General features: G+C 41.5%; 2 protein-coding genes across 3 annotated transcripts in view; one reads left to right on the plus strand and one right to left on the minus strand.

The window, feature by feature from the left end:
* Positions 1-8211, plus strand: part of LOC140918001 (uncharacterized) — a 152295-nt gene extending 144084 nt beyond the window's left edge. The window contains exons 72-75 of the mRNA XM_073361527.1: positions 276-385; positions 3466-3588; positions 4222-4363; positions 7108-8211. Coding sequence (XP_073217628.1) covers positions 276-385; positions 3466-3588; positions 4222-4363; positions 7108-7112 — 380 coding nt within the window. The 3' untranslated portion in view covers positions 7113-8211. The remainder of the gene's footprint in view (positions 1-275; positions 386-3465; positions 3589-4221; positions 4364-7107) is intronic.
* A 4853-nt stretch (positions 8212-13064) lies between these two features.
* Positions 13065-22838, minus strand: RMI2 (RecQ mediated genome instability 2). 2 transcript variants are annotated; one of them, XM_073362436.1, is made up of 3 exons: positions 22294-22838; positions 21211-21341; positions 17944-18020 (listed from the first exon to the last, which is right to left on the minus strand). In XM_073362436.1, the coding sequence occupies exons 1-3, from the start codon at positions 22562-22564 to the stop codon at positions 18009-18011; spliced, it is 414 nt and encodes a 137-aa protein (XP_073218537.1). In that variant the 5' UTR covers positions 22565-22838; the 3' UTR covers positions 17944-18008. The 2 variants fall into 2 exon arrangements, with proteins under 2 accessions (XP_073218536.1, XP_073218537.1); XM_073362435.1 differs by lacking the exon at positions 21211-21341 and having other exon boundaries at positions 13065-18020; positions 22294-22837.
* Positions 22839-23618: the final 780 nt, after the last annotated feature.

Genomic DNA, 23618 nt, shown 5'->3' on the forward strand with positions numbered 1-23618 from the left:
CCACCCTGTATCTTTATAGACATACGTCTTCTGTCATGGCAGCTCCTTTCTCCGGCAGGAGGGCAGAGTGAAAAGCTAACACATGGGAGGACAATATAGCTCCTTCAACCTGTTACTCTGCCAAGGGATACCGTCCTTCTGGCACCCAAACACATCACCTCTGCCTTACACCTGAGCTCCATTAGGCAGGATAGCAAAAGGCCAGGGGTGGCTTTTAAAACCAGAATTCTCCTGTGGCTCTGTTTTTATCTTCCTCTGTTTTCATTTGGTTCCAGGTGTATCAGCTGGTCTTTTTGGTACCAATGATAATGAAGCTGGAAATGAATGGATGCTTCCCAATCACTCCTACACTGGTAGCGTGCAGGAATTTACACAGAGCTGGCAGGTATGCTGGCGATCTCACTGCTATCAGAAAGCACTGTTGCAAGATATCTGTCTTTTGAGGTCACATGTGGCACTTGGAACACAAAGGGCCACGTAACATACACGTGACAGAGAACTTCTGTTTTACTGAAAGGGTTAAAATCATACAGATAGAAGGTACAGGAACACATGCGTTAGCCACAGAACACTGGAAATGTGGACCAAAATATTCACCCTACATTTATTTGGGGGAAAACTGCATTTATGTGCTTAAACTTTGTAAGAAAATTCATCTTCAGGCAGAAACCATGCATGGAAATTTTGGAATCTTTCCCCTGGGCTGAAAGTTTCCATGCTTGGTTTCTGCCTGAAGGTGAATTTTCTTGGAAAGTTTAAGCAAATAAATGCATGTTATGGCCAGGTAAACATCACATTGGTTGTTTGCACACACAATTTCACTGAATGTGTTTTCAGCCACTACAACCACATGCACACAATTCTAATATGGACCCAGGTGTGCAGTTAAATGAGGCATATAGCTAGTCAAGGGTGTGACTAGCTAATATATATTTGATAGCAGGCGCTCCAGGAAAAATGAGCAGAGCTCATAAGCTGTACTACAGGACTAATGCAGAAAAAGGAAAATGAAGCTTACAATGCCTGGCCAAGATGTTTGCCTTTGAGAACACCAACTCTGGTTGGTATTAACTCCTCTGTGGCCTTTCCACATCAGTTACTAAAGAGCTTACTCAAAAAAATACCCAAAGCAGATGATGCCACTGAGACTTTGTGGCTCTTCCTTTGCAAGACTATGATCTACTTCCACAGCCAGAACCACTGCAACCATCTACCTCCAATTCAGGGCTTCTGAACTCTGCCTCAAATAGCAGAAGGGTTCAAGATATCTTACTTCTGCTCTGCTATTGGAGAATCAGATGGATGATTATATGGGTGATATGGCCAGTATCATGGTGGGATGGACAGAGGTGCATTGTTAATGTAAACTACTTATTTATTATTAATTTCCTTCCATTTAGAGGCACTCCCTGACTTATGCAATTGTTCCGTTCCAGAATGCCTTCTGTAACTCAAATTTTGCATAAGTCGGAAACGTATACCCAACCATTACGCAAAAAAACAAAAAACCCCACCTATTTCTAGCTTACATAACTTTTTCCGTAAGTGCGGATTTGCGTAAGTCGGGTCTTGTGTAACCTGGGGAGCGTCTGTATTTAAGAATACATATTAGCACCAAATGCAAAAGCACCTGGGCAACTTGAGTTAGTAAAAATAATCAATTTAACACAATATATACAAAACTTCTTGTAATACCGTAAACAAGCTAGGCAGGCATGCATGACCTTTTTAAGTGGTTGATGTCATAATGACTCTGCTTATACTATTGATTGCTACATTTTATTTGTATGCCACACAGCATCTTTGGAGTGCTGAATACCGCCAGGAAGAATCTATAGATGACTTTAGCTGAACTCTGTGAGCTGCTTGCAGTCAGTTTGACTCCTATCCCATTCAGAAAAAGTAATAAAAAGATTGACTTGCTGATAATGTACCATTGTCATACATCATTAAAGCAAGGGCCAGGAATACAAATATGCCAAGTCAGGAATTCATTCTAATGACTACAAACTTTTTTAAAGGGGTAGGATGAGACAATACAGTGGGAATAACCTGCCGGACAATGTATTTAGTGGTACTGATAAAATGGAGCTTACATCTCTTCAACAGTGCAAGTAGGGCGGTACGTTACAGTCTGACATACCAGCAAGATCTTTATAGCTGGTACAGCGTACCGGAAAGACACAGGAGGAGCAGAACGTGGGGCCACCAGGCGGCCCCACGCCAGCAGCTCCTCTGGCGCAGCTGTACCGCCCCAGCCCTTTCACTCAGGGTCTCCTCCGTCTGTAAAGCAGCCCTGCCAGAGGACAGGGCTGGGGGCAGTACAGCTGTGCTGGAGGAGCTGCCAGCGTGGGGCTGTTCGGTGGCCCCACGTTCTGCTCCTTTCCCCGCTGCAGTTCCCAGGAGAGCCCTGAACTACCCCAGCCCTTCCACGCAGCTGCATCTCTCTGTGCTCAGTTCAGCAGCCCCGCCAGAGGACAGGGCTGGGGTGGGTGGGTGCAGGGCTGGGAGCTGTAGCGCTGAGCCGGAGGAGCTGCCGGCATTCTAACTCCTATCCCTGCTGTGGTTCCCAGGAGAGCCCTGAACTGCAGGGGGCAAAGGAGCAGAATGTGGGGCGACAGGAGACTTTGTAAGCCAGGAGCCATGCGATTGAATGCCTGCATAGAAAAAGAATTGTTTGGGAGGCTAAATTGTCACGTTAAAATTCTCTCCTTAAGGAGATAGTAGAACCTGAGCTTACATTTGTGTTCTGCCTGAATGTAGAGTTGACCTCATGGCATACTGATCTGATGCACAAATGTGCATTTTCAATGTTCATGCCAAACAAATCATGACATAAGCTGCAGTGAATCCTGCTCATTTCTGATTTTGTTGATGTTGCATATCACCACTTTTGTGATTGGACCTGCATCACGATAATCCACCCACATCTCATTGTGCAGAAATGTTTGTCATTGCTACTACCTTCCACTTGTGATTATTTTCTCTTAAAACTTCATAAATATTCTTGTTAATAAGTGCAATAGTTAGAAAGAATCTGAGTAACTGTTTTCTCACTATAAAAGGACCTAGTAAAAACACTACTTTTAATAACATTATAAATGACAGATTAAAAAAGACAGCTAGCCAACAACTTGTTTCAGAAGTTATACAAAAAAATCTTTAATGAATTATGAAAATTGATAGGAAAAGGAAATAATAATTGTAATAAATAATTACAAATAATTGTAACCTGTAATATTTATAAGACGATACAGTCGTTGTTTCAACTATAAACAGTGCATGGCACATCCTAATATTAATGAAACAATAAACAATTATTAAGAGCAGTGTAAAAAAAAAAAGTCTAACAAGCCTTCATCTTTATTGCTTGCAGTGATATTGCCCAATGTAAATGAAGGGGTTTACAGTGCATTAGTACTTTAAAAAACAGTGTTTATTTATTGACTAGTCTTGTTTTCTCAGGTGAGCAGTCACTGCAACTACGTACAGAAGAAGGTGAAACCGTGTTCCATCACAGCTAAGCAAAAAGTTTGTAAAGTGTTTTTTCGAGAACCTCACTCTCTTCTTAGGAACTGCTTCAAAGTTGTAAGTATTAGTAAGAATCAGTGAAGGAAGGTTTGAACCTCCTATCACCACTCTTCAAAGCTGCATAAATGAATTATGAAAGATTGCAGGAAGGTGAACATTCCAGCATCATTACTTTTAACTATCAGGCGTTTAGTTGAAAACTCAACCTCTGTAGTGATCAGAACAGCATCACAGAAGGACTAACCAAATGTCACAGTCTCTCCACCACATAAATACGTTTCTCTGATCGATGGAATGCTATCTTGTCTTGACATTGTAGTTTATCATACTGGTCTACAATATGGAATACAGTAAAGCCCTAGAATCAGTCATAATAAAAGATATGTTAATACTGATTTCAGAAAACGGACATGTGGAATGAAAAAAGTCAATTCCTCTGAAGTTCTTGATTTCATTCTTTCACAGTTAATTTGCCTGATTTGCTGCAGAGTTATTTTATAGACTCTTGATATGGTCTAAATACCTTAATTTCACCTATGTTAATTCTCATTTGCAGCTGAGGTTGACAACTCAAGACAAGCTAAACGAAGGTTTATTCACATTTCCAAATTATTATCAATCTGTTAGAAGAGTTGTGCACTTTGCTTCATATAACCGAAACATTACGTATAACTCTGTTCATGTTTGAAGGTGGACCCTGAACCATTCTACAGCATGTGCGTGCATGATGCTTGTGACTCCAGTGAGTTGAAAGCTGCCTGCAACTTGGCAGCTGCCTTTGTCCACTTGTGCAGCAGAAATTTTGTCCCCTTGGAAATTCCTTCTCAATGTGGTAAGTTTAATTTCTGTTCCTCCCAAACACTCTGCCTGGGATGCCAGGCTTAACATACAAACGTTATCTAGTAACGTAGCTATAAGTAATCATAAAAACACCATTCCACAGTTTTCTGCTGATCTCCAGTCAGTTTTGTCCCCCCAGTTTATATTTCAGCGTTTGTTTTTAACCACGAGAGCAGACACCACCTCTGTTTCTTATTCCCTGCTGGCTATTTATTTCCTCCGAATTTGCTTAGTGAAAACATTTTTACAATATTATAAACTTATTTTCCCCATGTTTTCTAATTCTTTGATGATCTTTTTGCTTTGTTCCTTTGTTTTCCTTCTGAATAATTTATCTGGGTTCATGTCATCAAAAATATATATTTTGTGATTCAAAAAACAAAAAAGTTTCCCTTCCTTCCACTCTTTTTAATGAGATCTGCATTCCTTAGAATTCCAAGATTATCAAAACCACTATTTTAATCTGACCATCAGTTATCTCAAATCCATCTCTCTGCTGCTCTCTATTTAGAACGTAGAGGTAGAAAACTTTCAAAGGCGTGATTCTGGAGGTTTGTAACTGTTTACACCAGAGTCCCTGCCAAAATGAAAGAATGTTTGTTACCTCTTGAGTAATTCAGAGAAAGATTGAGCTGCTGCTGTGGATACATCTCCACAGGCTTACTCCTGATTTACGCTGGTGTGAAAATTAGAATCAGGCCCATTACCTGATCTAAGTGATGGTGCCCAACAGCATATAGAGTAGCGCATTCCACTACTCCATCTATATTCTGGCTACCTTCTTGTTCTATTTCTTCTAAGCAGCTAAATTATAGCAATCATTTCCCAATGGCAAGAGACAACCGCTGTTATTCCCATTTACATTGTATGGAATCATCTGTCCTCTGCCTCAATATATTGTAGCTCTAGTGCTGATCCTCAGCCATTGTAAACACAAGTGTGCAATACTAGTAGCTAAATGAAAAGCAATCTGTGTAGGCAGAATGGCAAGATTTTGATACATCTTGCATCTTGTAATTTAGGGATTATAAATAGCTGCACATTGAACTTTATGTAGAAAACACCTAATCCCATGCATTTCTGAATTATTACAACACACCTCAACTGACTCCTGCACATATAATTTTTTTTGGCTCTTTGTTTCCAGATATTATAGATAACAGCACCCTTCTTGAACTGTATGTGCTGTTTATTGACTACAGTAGATAGATAAATAATTAAAAACCCACTACAACTGCTGACGTGGTTCCTTGTTCTGCATTATACGCCGCCTAAGTGCAATAAAGAATGGCTTCTAATATGGAAACATTTGAGGCTATAATCATCTTCTGACAAAAATGAATCTTTGAAACTGACCCCAATAATTAACATTTTATTTACATGTAGTGTACAGTCCTTTATTTGGAAGAAAAGAAGTCCTTACATCACTTTCACTTGTTGAGAACATTAAAGGAAACAGACATACAAATCACTGCCATGCTAATTACTACCACACTTGTCCAAATAATAATTTAAGGTGTAATGATCCATTTACGACTTATTTACTGCAAAGAAAAGCATTTACTGTAAGTAACTGATAGGACTATGCAGATGAGGGAATTATGCAGTTGCTAGGATTGAAGCACTTAGATTTACGCTGCTAATTTGTCTGCTGTATGCACTGCTGAGGCTTGGAAATGAGAAAATGGAAGCTCTCTTGGTACATGAAATGAAATGACAAGTTATTCCCTGGCATTTGTAAATTCATTGCCACCACAAAAGATCAATTGATTTGGTGACTACAAACGTACAATTACATTTTTAACAAGCTAGAAGAACTACAAGTGTATAATATTTTTTTACACATGACCACGGGGGAAGACCATCAGATATTTGTGGATGAGGCCACATAAATAAAGCCTTATCAAAAGAATGCTCAGTATACATGTATGTGCATGCATACTTCTAGGTGTGTGCATGATTATTACACACTTCTCAGAGGAGATAGTGATAAATCAGTAGGTGAATGCGGAGTTTGGGCTGCCCAGTGTATAGACAGTACCCAGCTGCAAAATCTGAATCTGGATTTTATTCTAAGCCCACTAAATCTCAGGAGTATTGAGTTTTATTTGATACCTGCCACCTCTAATAGCATATTTAAGACATACATAGAGGAATTCACTTCTTTTAAATACAGAGACAGATATTTGTTTAAATTTAAAAAAAGTGTCTGACACTGAATATTCAGTTAAAGTACACAAACCATGTTTACAATAGGCCGATCACCAAGTTTGTGAAATCAGCTAGTAGTATTAACCTATATAATTCCTTAAGAGTTCAGTACTGTTGGGAACCTGTCAACATTTGGGCCATTGCCAACAGTTCTCATTCAAACAAGACTTGCACTGACTTGAATGCTAGTTTTTCCTGAGTAGAGATTTCAGCACAGGAGCTTGTCTGTGTTGCCAAACTTTAGTTAAAAAGAAAAAAATACTTCCTTCTTCTAAATATAGCTTAGGGTGCAGCATATCTGGGCCTGATTTTATTTTAAATGTCCAAAGTCACATATTCATAGTGTAAGTAAAACTTCCTGGCCTGCTTTGGAACAACCCAATGAAACTTTTATTTCCATTGATCCCTTTTATTGGTGGGACATCTGATTGTATTTATTTTGTATAGTTTGGTTCGCTAATTACCTTTTTATCCTCTGAGAGTCCAGAGAACACTGTCTAGTAATGTATCTCTTTTTACTTGCAGTTTGAATTTTCTCTTAATTGCAACTATCAACCCTGAAGATGAAAAAGCTGTTTCAAGCTCTGAAAAAAACCTGGTTTGACAACCTAGAAGCAACAGTATGGCAAACCAGCAACAGTGTCCACAAAAGCCAGGACTTACAACACAGATTGTAAGAAGAAAAGCTTTTCAGGCTACAGAACCTGAAGAAAGTTTAATTTTTACAGTTACTTGTCATTATATTAATATCACATCAGGATAACTCTGACAAGAGAGAGAGAACGTTAGAGTAACTTTTATTTTAAAAAAATAAACCTCTTGTTTTGCCCTCCTCTTCAGATACAGAATCTCATTTTCATAATTTGAATATAATTAAAACAATCACATTGTCTCTCCCCCGCCCCAGATCAGTAAAATCTGGCTGCTCTGTCAGCACACTAAGCCTTAAGGTTGTATGGAAGTACCATCTTTGTTGTTCTCTAGGAATCTAATTCAGCCATTTGTTCTGGTTTGGACAGATTCATGTCTAACCCAGCTTACTAAAGAGAACACCCCCAAAAAGTAGGACTTTTGAGATGGTGAAAAATAGCCATTCCTTGTGCTCTCCCACCTGATTCCCATTATGAAACACAATTAGCACACCACTGTAAAAGAGAAACAATCTTCTCTGTAGTGTCCCACTACCAATTGCACATCCCCCTTCCTTCCTTCAGACATCTTTCCATGTGCCCTCGACAGGGTGACGGATCTAACCCATACCTTTTGGTAGTTATAAACAGGATGCAGCTGGCATCTTTAGACATCACTGTCTGAAATCTTACTGCTAAACCACTTTTGATATTTTAAATCAAATGGATTTAAATATTTTGATTTTTATATAAGAAAAGCCCATTTTCTTTTTGAAATACACATTTTTTCAGTCAATACTAGGAATACCTCAAAGAGGTTATTTTTTAGTGAGGGAAACACAAAGCAAATATTCAATAGCCATTGCTCAGAATTATTGTCATAAATTGGAATAACAGGGTCCTGAAGTATATATTATGTTGATGAAAGTTTTTACTTCCTTTCCTTATTTTTGCTGTGATGCACTTTCATTAATTGTTCTTAAAAATAAAGTTGTCCTGATCTATGGAGCAAAATGTGTTTATCTAGTTAATAGAGTTTAAAATGCGCGCAGCTATCTGGCCAGTTCCTGAAGGGAAATCTTCATTAAAATAATTTAATTCTGAACAGAGGGCCAAAGGGACTTAGGTGAGGCAATGCTGAGTACCCTAAACATCGCCACAATATCGGATAACCTTTCTTATTTCTACTATGATTGTCAGTGACATTTTTCAATACTATTAGCCTACATGCTCTTCATAATACTATAGGCAACTGTATAGCTAAAGAAAGGTGACTATGCATCAGACATCTGTTAGATTCAACATTATTTGCTGGTAAGATAAAAAGCACATTAGTAATGCCTGAATAGAAGAGTCGGTGTAAGAAAATGTGTGATAGTCCAGGATTCATGAAGAGAATTTCTGATATTTAATAATGCCTAGGTGATCAAACACATTGGTTACCAAAGAGTAGGGAAAATCAGTCATCCTTGGAACTTTCAGCACTTTCAGCCACAGATTTAAAGCTGGGTCTCAGCCTTCATGTCATAACCAGGGGAAGATAAAGTTACACAAAGGTTAAGGGACTTGCTGAAAAATCACACAGCAAGTCAGTGGCAAAGCTGGGACTAGAAACCAACTTGCCCTGTTCCACTAGCTTAGACTGCCTCTAAAGTAGGATATATTGATTTTTCAGCTCATTTACATCAGTGCCAAGAGACTTCCAGTAGTTTGAGAGTAATGCATTGTTTACTCACCAGCTACTCACTATGTAAATGAGAAACTGAATTGGTTCAGGCAATCCATATAATTTATTTCACTAAGAAATTGTGTAAGAGGAAACTGTTCATTTTCACATAAACTCCATTACCGAGAATTTTAATTAGCCATTTCTTCTAGAAAAGACAGCCTCACAACCGAGTGAGTGAGTTGTCACCTTGCAACACTCCTGCAGTCACAGAGCCCCTAGATCATTTTGCAGTCTCTGAGAACATTCCAGCTCTTTGGGAATCAAACAAGAAAACTATAACAAGAATTAAAAGTGCTCACCAGTTAGGAGGAGGAAGCAGTAATCAGTTCCAAAATGGCCATGGTAAGGCTCCAGCTGTTTGTTTCTGCCAAACATAAAGGGCCAGCCCGCTGGGAAAAAAGGTCAGCTAGTTAACTGCATTGGAGAAAGATAACAGAAACAAGGCAGATATGAAGTAAGGTATTGCTGGGGAAGGGACAGCTGTATCACAGAATCATAGAACTATAGGGCTGGAAGGGAGCTCAAAAGAAGTCATCAACTCTAGCCCTTGCACTGAGGCAGGATGAAGTAAACCTAGATTAACCCTGATGGGTGTTTGTCCAACCTGTTCTTAAAAAATCTCCAATGAGGGGGAATTTACTGCCCTTGGAAGTCTGTCTGAGCACTTAACTACCCTTAGTGTCAAATAGCTTTTCCTAATATCTACCCTGAAGCTCCCTTGCTGCAGATTAAGCCCATTACTACTTGGCCTACCTTCAGCAAGCATAGGCCTTTATAAACAGACCTTAACATATTTGAGGGTTCCCCTGTCAGGCGTCTTTGCTCTAGATTAAACATCCTCAGGTTTTTCAACTGTTCTTCAGAGGTCAGGTTTTCTAAACTTTTATCACTTTTGTTGCTGTTCTCTGGACTCTCTCCAATTTGTCCACATCTTTCCTAAAGTGTGACACACAGTACACCACCTAGGACCTCACCAGTGCCAAGTAGAGTGAAACAATTGTCTCCAGTGCCTTGCATACCACATTCCTGTTAATACTCCCCAGAATATTTTCCTTTTCCACAATTGCAATAGAATCATAGAATATCAGGGTTGGAAGGGACCTCAGGAGGTCATCTAGTCCAACCCCCTGCTCAAAAGCAGGACCAATCCCCAATTAAATCATCCCAGCCAGGGCTTTGTCAAGCCTGACCTTAAAAACTTCTAAGGAAGGAGATTCCACCACCTCCCTAGGCAACGCATTCCAGTGTTTCACCACCCTCCTTGTGAAAAAGTTTTTCCTAATATCCAACCTAAACCTCCCCCACTGCAACTTGAGACCATTACTCCTTGTCCTGTCCTCTTCTACCACTGAGAATAGTCTAGAACCATCCTCTCTGGAACCACCTCTCAGGTAGTTGAAAGCAGCTATCAAATCCCCCCTCATTCTTCTCTTCTGCAGACTAAACAAGCCCAGTTCCCTCAGCCTCTCCTCATAAGTCATGTGTTCCAGACCCCTAATCATTTTTGTTGCCCTTCGCTGGACTCTCTCCACTTTATCCACATCCTTCTTGTAGTGTGGGGCCCAAAACTGGACACAGTTCTCCAGATGAGGCCTCACCAATGTCGAATAGAGGGGGACGATCACGCCCCTCGATCTGCTGGCTATGCCCCTACTTATACATCCCAAAATGCCATTGGCCATTGTTGATTCATATTCAATTTGTGCTCCACAATAACACCACAGCTTCTTTTCAGCAGTGCTACCACCTAGCCACTGACACACAATTTTGTAATTGCACATTTGATTTTTCCTTCCTAAGTGAAGTGCTTTGCACTTGTCTTTATTGAATTTATCTTGTTGATTTCAGACCAATTCTCCCATTTTTCAAGGTTGTTTTGAATTGTAATTCTGGCCTCCAAAGTGCTTGCAACCTCTCCCCATTTGGCATCATCTGCAAATTTTATGAGCATACTCATCACTCTGTTACACAAATAATTAATGAAAATATTGAATATTCCAAGACCCAGGACTGACCCCTGTGGGATCCCACTAGAAACATCCTCCCACTTTGCCAGCAAACTACTGATAACTACTGTTTGAGTATGGTCTTTCAACCAGTTGTGCACCCACCTTACAGTAATTTCATCTAGATCACATTTATTAGTTTGCGTATGAGAATGCCATGTGGGACTGTGTCAAAAGCCTTACTAAACTCAAGATCTGTTTAATCTATCTATCTATATCATTACACAGCCATTTTGTATTAGTATTCTGCAGTTTGTTCTCCATTTATGGTCTCTGAAGGTTCCAATCATTTAGAAGTAAAAGCATATTGGTGGCCAGAGTTATCTTATAATTTGTGTCTATAAATAACATCTGGTTTCAAAGAGGCGTAGGGGAAAGACAGGGTGTGGAGTACTCCAAACAAATAGCTACATTTTAAAAATGGCTTTAACTTAGGCAAATCCATGAGCCTGTCTGCTGGACAGGCAGCCATGGTGGAGGTATGGAAACAGGAAAACTTCCTTCTTTGAGATTTTTACCTTGTACACTATTTCTTTCATACCTAGGTACTAAGATTATAGGTGCTTTACAAATAATACTTTAGGAAAACAGTCAAATTCCATGTTACCCATATAAATGGAAGACAACAGTAGGTGCTGTCTTTCTGGGATGTTCGAACAAGAATGATTTGCTTTTGTCCCTGATGTTTATCCAAGAACAGATGGGGATATCTCCAGTTTCATGGCTAACGTAGCTTGACTAGAAAAAGGTTCTAAGCCAGGATGTGATCTGTGGCTCCACCATTTTTGCCGTTATTAGGTTTGGGTACACTATGTATTTTATCATATTTAAGCAGCATTCATAGAGCTAATGTACAATTCTGTATCATGGTTCTAATGTAGTTTTGCTATTGATAGAGAGGCTTCTTCCACTGTACAGACCCAATCCTGCAAAGCTGCACCACATGGGCAGATTGGAAGCCCCACTCAGGTCAGTGGGCGTTCTTGCAAGCACAGGAGACTTCCTGTGAGTAGATACTTGCATGTTTTATCAGGGCACATATTTGAAACTATGGCAAGTGCTGTTTTTAGGGCATTTAAATATGACCATTGCTAGCCTGGTTTCTCTGATCAATGTGGACAGGGACTCTCCCCATGCCCCTCAGAAAAACCAAGGTCTAAATTCCTTGAGAGAGTGCCTATAGTGTGGTTTTATACCATAGTTTTAGGAAGACAAAAAAATCCCACCCACGCTGATCAAAAAAGTGGTGCTAGCAAGAGTGAGGTTTAAACACAGTTCAACGTGTGAAGATTAGGTTGCCATGAAATTATTTGGAAGTTGGTTTGATGATTTATAAGAGCTTTGTAAATGGTGACTATTGATTTTGTTATACAAATTTCATTTTTTTTTAAATCAGCCAATTTGTGTTGGTAATTCCAAGCACTAATATGCCTGCTGAGATCAGACTCATCGAAATGACATTTGAACTGCAAGGACAAAGTGAAATGTCAGCAAATATTGCAAGAGACTATGAGAACAGTCAGACAGAAATTAATTTAAAGCAGCAATGAGAGCTCTTATTCTTTTTAGTATTTATACTAAATTAGCAGCTAAAGCCCACAATGAAGACTGAGGCCAATTATTATGTTTAGCATCCATGCTGTACTAGGCCCCTGCCAGACATTCAAGAAGAGCATGGTCCCAGCTTTGAAGAGCTCACTATCTAAGGACATACAGACAAGTAGCCAGAGGAGTCTTTATACATGTCAATTGTAGATGACAAGGCAGAAGGGACTTTAAAAGAGGGGTCTTCTGGAGGCATACTGAGTGGCTGTACCCACAGAGGAGGGTGGTGCATGGAAGAAGGCTCAGAGGAGATTAAGCAAGACACTGACAAACGGCGTTTGCCAAGCAAAATCCTAGTGGTGGAGTATTTTGTTCTGCTGCAGCATCTGGCAAGCTCAAAATGCTTTCCACAGGTTAAACAATTAAGTCTCCATCATGCCCCTGCAAGATAGGTAAGATACTAGGTGATGTACAAGGTGCAAATACTTCTGGCACAAAATGCAACATCTGTTTAACACACTGCATCATGCCTTAATACTGACTTTTAACATTAAAATAACTGTAACCATCAAAGAAACATTACTATTTAATCAGTGTTTAAATATTCCACATTTTACATTACAAACAATGTCAAATATGATATACAATTGGTGTGTGATGGGCAATACTAAACCCGTCATGAGCCTTTCTGAGATCTATTCACCTTATAGGAATGAAAGGGTGAGCATCCATATACCTATCAGTAAAAGATGCGAGAAAGCTAACAGGCATTCAGTAATATACCTAGAGTCATACATGTATACTGATCTATGCTGGCATGTACCACCAGTACACTCATGCCACTGAATGACCAGGAGGTGGTGCTAACACCAAGTTCAACAGAAAACTTTAGATTTTTGCCTCCTATCTCTGCTGTTCAAACAGAAAATCTTTTCTCCAAACACTCCTAAAAACAAAGTAAACTGTGAGTGATATTAATATAGAACTCAAACCAAGAAAGAAAACAGGTTATTCTAAAAGTGTCTGTACAGTGCACTAATGCACTTGTTGAATACAAGATGCCAATTTAAAAAACAAAGCTACTTTTTAAATAAACTATTTGCTAGTGAATTTAGGGTTGGTGAAAGGTCTGTGACTGGCAGACGTGGAGACTGAACATTCTTGCTTTACCCACAGAATAAGTACAAGTTTCCCCACACTGCCCCATAAATGTGTACCAGCTGTGTCTTGGAGGGACTACTACATTCTCCATGCCCATTTTCTGCAGAGACTGCCAACAGAGATGCCAATAAGTAGCCATCGAGCAGTGCTTCTTGTAAAGTGGACATCTGTACAAAACTATGGTTGAGTTAAAACAGCAGCAACCTCTGAAACCTGTAATATCTTTCTTATCCATTCCCTGTTAACAAAACAGGCCGCTTATTTTTTAAGCATTCTTATGTTATTGTTTTGCATGGTAAGTTTTCTTCTTGATTTTTAAATGGACAATTTATAGCCTCCCCCAGAAAGAGTGGCAGGATGCCATCATGATGGAAAAGCAGCTCCCATTAACCCTGAACTGGGTCAGATCAGGTCTTGCATATCTCAAACTGGCAGAGGATTATGTCAGAGCCTTTGGGTAGGAGGGTGCAAAATACACATTGTTGCACTTCTTGTTGACTGGCTTAGGGAGCTCTGCAGCTGAAATTGCAATGCACTGCTGGCATTTTATCTACAGAACTTGACAAGAAGAGAAAAACATACAGTGGCCACAGATTGAGACAGAGCAAAAACCATCACTCAGAGCACCTGAAATCTTTTTATGATTCTCAGAAGTTACAAGCCCTCCTAGAATATGTCCCTTAAGAGTCCCTGGGATTTGACCCTACTTCTATTCAAACCTGTAGTTTCAGGATTTTTGGTATTTAAAAACTGATGCTTGGCCACGAAGATGCTAACTAGAGTAGAACTAGTGACGTAAGTTGTTACTGAAAATTTTAGGACAGCTTGATTTGTGAAGTGCTTTTGCCAGAGGCATTGTGGAAATATTTATGCTTCACATAAAGACAGTATTTTAGTATGCGAATGAGACTGTCAAATGGCAAACAGCAGAAAGGCTGCATAAGGAACATATCAATATTCTCTCAAGTAAGTGTGTGGTTTAGTCAGATCAGGTGTGCACTTTGAACAGAATGCAGGAGCCAGGAACTCCTGAGTTCTTAACCGACCTCTATCACAAAGTTTGGGTAAGTTACATCAGTTCACTTAATTGTACCTCAGCAACCATGCATAACAACACCGGCCTTCCCTGCAGGGAGATGTAGAGTATCGAGCCCTTTGAAAAATACTAAGTACTCAGTATTTCTAGTGCCTACAACTCATATAGTAACCATTTCTTATTTCCTTTATTTACCCCAAAGGACTCAAATTCACATGGACACGAACATGTACACCTCTCATTCAGCTTCTCAGACCTAGGCTCTAGAGAAAAAGAAAGTCATTGTGTGGACTAGGAAATTGAAAGACTTAAAGGAAACTTATTTAATCACTCACATTGTTGCACAATAAAGTATACAACCACAGACAATACCATAAAACTTGGGACATATTGTCCCCATGCCTAGTCAACATCAATTCACTGAGAAAAACACTCTGTTGCTGTTTTATAAAAATGAAGCAAGGTCAAAAGTTCTGAAAAGAGAGAACTGTTCATTTGCTAAGAAGCTCCAAGTTCAACTTTCTTAGGAACCTGTTTCAGTTTTGAGTTCTAGAAAAGAACCTGGTTTCAAAGACTCAGGCTGGTGTAACAATCCAATGCTATTATATAAAATCCACATAAAATCTTTGCAGTATACTTTGTAAGTTGCTTTTGGTTACAAAGAAACTCTGAAGCTGCACTACAGTTAGGCCACTTCTACAAGCCAACAGTTGTCAAATATAGTAGTAGCTTTAGACCAAACAAAGATAACCAATTTTCCAAGAGTTTGTCTCCAGTTTTGAATTATTTTTATAGAAGTAGAGAACTCCAACTACAAAGTTTAGATCCACATGTAGATTCTGAAACATCCCAAAGCTTGGGATGGTCAGATCTAGTGATTTAGTTTGGGCCAATCTCAACTTTAAAGAATAGTTAGTATCCAAAAACTAGAGCGGCATAGCTTGCTCATATGTAGGGGTCCGTGATTTCTGCAGCGGAGAGTGTGGCTGATCCCAAGGCCGCGCAAGCAGCTGGCCCCGGAGACTACCTGAGCAGTGGTCCTGTGGGCGGCTGGCACCGCCACAGCTCGGTGTTTCCCGGCAGTGGTTCCAGGGGAGCTGGAGCAGCAGCTGGCCCCCTGGCGGCAGCCAGAGTGGCAGCAGGACCCCAGGGGTTTGCCCCCTGGCAGCAGCTGGAGCGGCAGCGGGATCCCTGGGGCTTCCCTTATTCATGAACCAGGAGGGTGGGGAGGATATAGAGATATTGCTAATTAAATTCAGGTCAGCAGTATTTAAGTCAACACTGAGTAAAGACTGCTACTGAGCTATACATTTAATGAACATGCATTATACTATATATATATATTTATATATCACATCTGTTGCATTATGTACTTGTCAACTATGAGTAAAGGCCAACTATGAGTATTTGAGCCATATTTAGCTGTGATGTAAGTGGTACAAGTCTACTGAAGCCAGCAGAGTTGCACTCCCTTACACAAGGTTTGAATTTGGCCCTTTTCATCAAAACTTTTTACACACAATCTAGTTCCCATGCATGTCAAGGTGAACTTTGTTTTTCTTCCTTCTGAGATGAAATTCAAGTTCTTAGAATAAGAACCATTAAGATGTCAAGAGACCTGCTACCAAAAAAATAAAAATGGTTGTCTAACAATGTTGACACGAAGAAGAATTTGCTGGCAGGCTACATTTTACAAGTGGACTTTTTCCCAACATTTTTTAAAAAAATTAACCCATACTGTCAAAATTCTGTACACCTGTCTTGGCTTATCCCACATATAATCAACAAGGTCTCATTTAACACAACCTCTCAGTTATACCCAGGCCTCTGAAGCGACATGGTCTCAAATACTAAACTCAGGGATGGAAGTACGCACTCCCAAAGTTCTGATCCCGGCACTTTCATCAACACCCTCCAAGGGGCCTCTGTAAAAATGGGGACAATATTTACTTCAAGATAGCACTGTGAGAATTAGCATTTTCAAAGCATTGTTCAAAGTGCAATACCTGATCTTAACTTCAGTTTGTGGTTTATATTAAGGCAAAAAGCTTGTTTTCATACGCTCAAAGTTACTTAACGTTATTTGATACTGTTGAACTTGTCTCTTTCCCCCAACCTACAGAGCTACAGTATATACATAATGTAGTATTTATTTAGGATGCATGAATTATCATTGAAACTTGAGCAAATATAATATTTTGGGGACAAAAGGGCAGTATCATACACTTGTCCTTTACAGGAAGAGGATGTAACAAAGGTAAAAATAATATACATTTAACAGTAACTTTAAAGAGACAGTGTATCCAGGGAAAGAAAACTTAACATAAAGATGCATAATTAGGCTGAGGTAATCTTACTGTGTGATGTGGCAAGAGTACTTACTTCTTGGACCTGGATAAATCTACTCCCTGTGAGTCTGTGTCAAATCTCTGTTTAGTTTACTGGAACTATAGGTTTTGTTATCATGCAACTCTTAGTATTGTAGAGATGAATGCTGCACCTGCAGAGTTTTAGGCACCAAACTATGGTTACAGTTAGAAAAGATATATATATGTCTTGTAAACAAAGCAAACTGGATATGGATGTTCTTGATAGAGAAAGCATGGAGCAAAGGTACCATTTCCTTACCATAAACACAATCTAAACAGTATGGACCACATTCTGCCCTCATTCCAGATATAGAATTCACACTGGCAGCAAGAGTGTTATGCAAAATGGAGGACAGAATATGGTACTATGACTGCCTAACCCTACAGTCTAAGAGATGACAGCTATAATAATGGAGCGAGTATTGAAATACCTACTATTATTTGGAAAGCATCAGATAAACTTTTGGAAAATTAATGCAGTTTAGTCTGTTGGCATAAAACATTATTGGAACAGGGCATGAACCAGCTTCCTATGAGTTATCATGAGCATAAAAATCTCTAAATATTGAATCTCAGTCAAATTCACTGAAGCCAATGGAGTTGTACACATTTTCTCCAATGGTAAATTTGGTCTCCTGTCCATAACTCTTAAAACTGTTAGTTAGTGGACTAAGTAATTTTGTCTCTCAAAGTATTCTCCAGATGAGGCTATAACTATTCCTGACAGTCTAATGTTTTGAGCTGAGGTCCAAATGGTGTAAAAGCAAATATTTGTTTCCAGGTCCTTTAGGCTGCTGACAAAAACACACAGCATCTAAGAAATGTTTCTGTGCAAATCCTCCACTTCAAAGCTCCACATGCTTTTGTGAATAGGATTATCAGAAAGATCTGTCATCTTCACAGCTTGAAGAATAGGTTCTGGACTGCAGGAGTGTACCAAGCCCATCACCATTACATACTTTCCTAGAAAAAACAAAACGCAATTAACATTCAACATTTTCATTATTCTTGCTCAGGAACCATTATTTCACTTTAAACTATTCGATTATTTTGTTTCAAAGCAGCCAAAAAGTGAGGCAGGGCAGGACCTCTGAGAAAAATGTTAAGTCATCAAAGGCTTGTCAGTGTGAATAGCTGAGAATGCTGACCATATCACAAAATTAGGCCATATATTTAAGAAAAAGGATTTGGTATTTGTATGAATAAGAACAGCATCTGCAGTCCCACTGGCTCATATATGATGGATTATTAAATCCTCCTGCTTCAAAGCATAAACTGATCACCAGGTGGGAATTAGGAAGAAATTCCTGCCCCCATGCAACAATTATTCATACCTCCCAACGGTCCCAGGTTTTGACCCCCAGACCTCCTGTCCTCGTTGACGAAGCTTCTGTCTCATGGGGCTGGCTGGGCTTGGCTTCATCCTCCAGCTGTTATGACCTGGCCCTTGACACACACGGTTGCAGTGCCGCTCAAATGTGGCTGGCCCTCTAACGGTGCAAAATTAGAATGGCACTGCGACCGTGTGTGACAGGTAACAGCCATTCATACAAGTTTGGGGGCAGCCAGGACAATCCTGAGCTGTGCTGTGCAACACAACGGACAGCACCAGTGTCTAGGTTGTAGCGCCTGGAGCGGGTAACTGAGCCTCACCAGGACCTGCTGTTGTGTACTGAGTGTGGGGTAGGCTCACTTTGCAATGCTCCAACCAGGGCCTTCCCACACTGGGGCAGCATCTAACCCCCACCATTGTGGGGCAGCACCCATAAGAATGGCCATACTGGGTCAGACCCAAGGTCCATCCAGCCCAGTATCCTGTCTACTGACAGTGGCTCATGCCAGGTGGCCCAGAGGGAGTGAACCTAACAGGTAATGATCTAGTGATCTCTCTCCTGCCATCCATCTCCACCCACTGACAAACAGAGGCTAGGGACACCATTCCTTACCCATCCTGGCTAATAGTCATTAATGGACTTAACCTCCATGAATTTATCCAGTTCTCTTTTAAACCCTGTTATAGTCCTAGCCTTCACAACCTCCTCAGGCAAGGAGTTCCACAGGTTGACAGTGCGCTCAGTGAAGAACTTCCTTTTATTTGTTTTAAACCTGCTACCCATTAATTTCATTTGGTGGACCCTAGTTCTTATATTATGGGAACAAGTAAGTAACGTTTCCTTCTTTACTTTCTCCACACCACTCATGATTTTATATACCTCTATCATATCCCTCCTTAGTCTCCTTTTTTCCAAGCTGAAAAGTCCTAGCCTCTAATCTCTCCTCATATAGGACCCGTTCCAAACCTCTAATCATTTTAGTTGCCCTTTTCTGAACTTTTTCTAATGCCAGTATATCTTTTTTGAGATGATGGGACCACATCTGTACGCAGTATTCAAGATGTGGGCATACCATGGATTTATATAAGGACAATAAGATATTCTCCGTCTTATTCTCTATCCCTTTTTTAATGATTCCTAACATCCCGTTTGCATTTTTGACTGCTGCTGCATACTATGTGAACGTCTTCAGAGAACTATCCACGATGACTCCAAGATCTTTCTCCTGATCAGTTGTAGTTAAATTAGCCCCCATCATATTGTATGTACAACTGGGGTTATTTTTTCCAATGTGCATTACTTTACATTTATCCATATTAAATTTCATTTGCCATTTGTTGCCCAATCACTTAGTTTAGTGAGATTTTTTTGAATTTCTTCACAGTCTGCTTTGGTCTTAACTATCTTGAGCAGTTTAGTATCATCTGCAAACTTTGCGACCTTACAGTTTACCCCTTTCTCCAGATCATTTATGAATAAGTTGAATAGGACTGGTCTTAGGACTGACCCTTGGGGAACACCACTAGTTATCTCTCTCCATTCTGAAAATTTACCATTTATTCCTACCCTTTGTTCCCTGTCTTTTAACCAGTTCTCAATGCATGAAAGGATCTTCCCTCTTATCCTATGACAACTTAATTTACGTAAGAGCCTTTGGTGAGGGACCTTGTCAAAGGCTTTCTGGAAATCTAAGTATGCTATGCCCACTGGATCCCCCTTGTCCACATGTTTGTTGACCCCCTCAAAGAACTCCAACAGATTAGTAAGACATGATCTCCCTTTACAGAAACCATGTTGACTTTTGCGCAAAAATTTATGTTCTTCTATGTGTCTGACAATTTTATTCTTTACTATTGCTTCAACTAATTTGCCCGGTACTGACGTTAGACTTACCGATCTGTAATTGCCCGGATCACCTCTAGAGCCCTTCTTAAATATTGGCCTTACGTTAGCTATCTTCCAGTCATTGAGTACAGTAGCTGATTTAAAGGACAGGTTACAAACCATAAATAGTTCCGCAATTTCACATTTGAGTTCTTTCAGAACTCTTGGCTGAATGCCATCTAGTCCCAGTGACTTGTTACCCTTAAGTTTCTCAATTAATTCCAAAACCTCCTCTAGTGACACTTCAATCTGTGACAATTCCTCAGATTTGTCACCTACAAAAGATGGCTCAGGTTTGGGAATCTCTCTAACATCCTCAGCTGTGAAGACTGAAGCAAAGAATTCATTTAGTTTCTCTGGGATGACTTTATCGTCGATAAGTGCTCCTTTTGTATCTTGATCAACCAGGGGCCCCACTGGTTGTTTAGCAGGCTTCCTGCTTCTGAGGTACTTAAAAACCATTTTGTTATTACCTTTTGAGTTTTGGCTAGCTGTTCTTCAAACTCCTTTTTGGCTTTTCTTATTACATTTTTACATTTAATTTGGCAGTATTTATACTCCTTTCTATTTACCTCACTAGGATTTGACTTCCACCTTTTAAAAGATGCTTTTTTATCTCTGCTTCTTTTACATGGTTGTTAAGCCACGGTGGCTCTTTTTTAGTTCTTTTAGTGTGTTTTTTTAATTTGGGGTATACATTTAAGTTGAGCCTCTATTATGGTGTCTTTGAAAATTGTCCATGCAGCTTGCAGGAATTTCACTCTAATCACTGTACATTTTAATTTCTGTTGAACTAACCTCCTCATTTTTGCATAGTTCCCCTTTCTGAAATAAAATGCCACAGTGTTGGGCTGTTGAGGTGTTCTTCCCACGATAGGAATGTTAAATGTTATTATATTATGGTCACTATTTCCAAGCAATCCTGTTATAGTTACCTCTCGGACCAGATCCTGCGCTCCACTCAGGAGTAGATGGAGAGTTGCCACTCCCTTTGTGGGTTCGTGTACCAGCTGCTCCAAGAAGCAGTCATTTAAAGTATCAAGAAATTTTGTCTCTGCATTTCTTCCTGAGATGACATATACCCAGTCAATATGGGGATAACTGAAATCCCCCACTACTATGGAGTTTTTTATTTTGATAGCCTGTCTAATCTCCCTTAGGATTTCATCACCACTATTACTGTCCTGGTCAGGTGGTTGCTAATAGATCCCTACGGTTATACTCTTATTGGAGCACGGCATTACTATCCATAGAGAGTCTATGGAACATGTGGATTCATTTAAGATTTCTATTTTATTTGATTCTACATTTTCTTTCACATATAATGCCACTTTCCTCCCGCACGACCTGTTCTGTCCTTCCGATATATTTTGTACCCCAGAATGATTGTATCCCATTGATTGTCTCCTAGTCCTGAAGCATACTTTACCCTCTCAAAATGCTGGAGGTAGGATTACGTGCACTGAGGATGTGGGCCTGAAGCATCTGGCACAAGTATCTTTGCAGGTTGCCCATCCTCTGCAGTATAACCCCCTTGCATGCATGTGGTAAGTCCCTGTGTGTGCATGTGAATCGTAGGTCTGAAACCACTATGTCGCTCTGCCTCCAGTATATGTGAGACTCATGCGCAGGAGAAATAGACCCTCCCAGGTATGTATGTGTTCAGGGGATCCCACAAGGCAAATATATTAGCACCCTAGCATGTGGGGGGAGTCCCCGCCAAGAAATGGGAGCCGTAAGCCCCCGCCCATGGTTGTGTATGGGGGGGCCCTATAGCTCAGGAACAGTAGGGCCCCCTGTGTGTGGGGGGTCCCTATAGGAGAGGAACAGCAAGGCTCCTCCCCCTGGTGGCAGCTGGTGTGGGGGACCCCACGGGGCAGGTTCCCCCCCCCCCCATGGCGGTGGGCGGTGGGACCCCCCGCCAGACTGTTTGGCCCCGCAGGGCGGGAGTACACACTCTCTAAGCGGGTCCCCCACACTCCGCCCCACCCGCGCTTTGCGGCTCCCCCAGGAGGTACCTGCGCTGAGGCACGGCCGCCCTTTGGGGACCCGCTCCACCCCCAGCACCGTGAAGGGGCCGCTCTCGTCCTGCAGCCGGGCCGAGCCGCCCCGGGCGCCCCCGGCCTCCACCGCCAGCACCGTGCCCTGCATCCACACCACCGGCACCGCCAGCGGGCCCTGCCCGGCCTCCTCCCGTCCCAGCAGCCACGGCCCGCCCGCGGCCCGCCGGCACCGCTTCAGCTGGGCGGCCAGCACCTTCACCGGCGGGCTGCGCGGCTCCCCGGCCATGCTGCCCCCAGCGCGGCCCGGGCCCGGCTGCCGCCCGCGCTTGGGGAGGGGCTCCCGGGACAGGCCCCAATGGCGGGCCGGGGCGTGGGCGGACGCCGGGCAGCCGCCGCGGGAGGAGGGTTGTGCGCGCTCAGGACGCCCGGGGGCCCCCCCGCAGCTCAGGGAGCGGGGGTTTGCGACCCCACCGCTAGCACGTGGGTCCCCCCCCCGGGGCCCCACAGCGCCGTGAGAAGCCCCTGATCACTGCACAGCCGTTTCCAGCGCCAAGGCAGGGGCCCTGCCCGGGCCTTACACGTTAAGGCCTGGCCGCTATGCACGTGCTTCTCCTTAGAGCCGGGGGGGCCTGCTCAGCCCACGCCGCCTGCTGTAACAAGCACACTGGCTCGGGCTTGCAGGCGATGGGGCGGGAACACACACAGGCTCCAGAGGATGGGGGAGGGCTGGGTGCAACAAAACTGTTTTACGTTATCCTTTAACCTTTTCCTGTTTGCTTTTTTCATGTGCTTTTTTTTTTTTTTACTTTAGCCTAGTTGTTGCTTTGATTATGCTTTTAATCTCGTGAAAAAATAAGCAAGTCATGACCTTCTGCCACTCTTGCAGCATATGTCATGCTTTGAAAAAATTGGCAAGGAGGTCCATAGAATCATAGAAGATTAGAGTTGAAAGAGACCTCAGGAGGTCATCTAGTCCAATCCCTGCTCAAAGCAGGACCAACCCCAACTAAATCATCCCAGCCAGGGCTTTGTCAAGCTGGGCCTTAAAAACCTCTAAGGATGGAGATTCCACCACCTCCCTAGGTAACGCATTCCAGGGCTTCATTACCCTCCTAGTGAAATAGTGTTTCCTAATATCCAACCTAGACCTCCTGCACTGCAACTTGAGACCATTGCTTCTTGTTCTGTCATCTGCCACTACTGAGAACAGCCAAGCTCCATCCTCTTTGGAACCCTCCTTCAGGTAGTTAAAGGCTGCTATGAAATCCCACCTCACTCTTTTCTTCTGCAGACTAAATAACCCCAGTTCCCTCAGCCTCTCCTCGTAAATCATGACCCCA

This window comes from Lepidochelys kempii, chromosome 10, assembly GCF_965140265.1.
Source record: "Lepidochelys kempii isolate rLepKem1 chromosome 10, rLepKem1.hap2, whole genome shotgun sequence".
NCBI classification, from domain to species: domain Eukaryota; kingdom Metazoa; phylum Chordata; order Testudines; family Cheloniidae; genus Lepidochelys; species Lepidochelys kempii.

Coding starts and splice junctions, on each gene's coding strand:
- RMI2 (XM_073362435.1), bottom strand. CDS start 22,564: ATGGCCGGGGAGCCGCGCAGCCCGCCGGTGAAGGTGCTGGCCGCCCAG. Junction 18,021..22,293: donor GCGGCCGTGCCTCAGCGCAG/GTACCTCCTGGG, acceptor TGTTTTTTCTAG/GAAAGTATGTAATGGTGATG.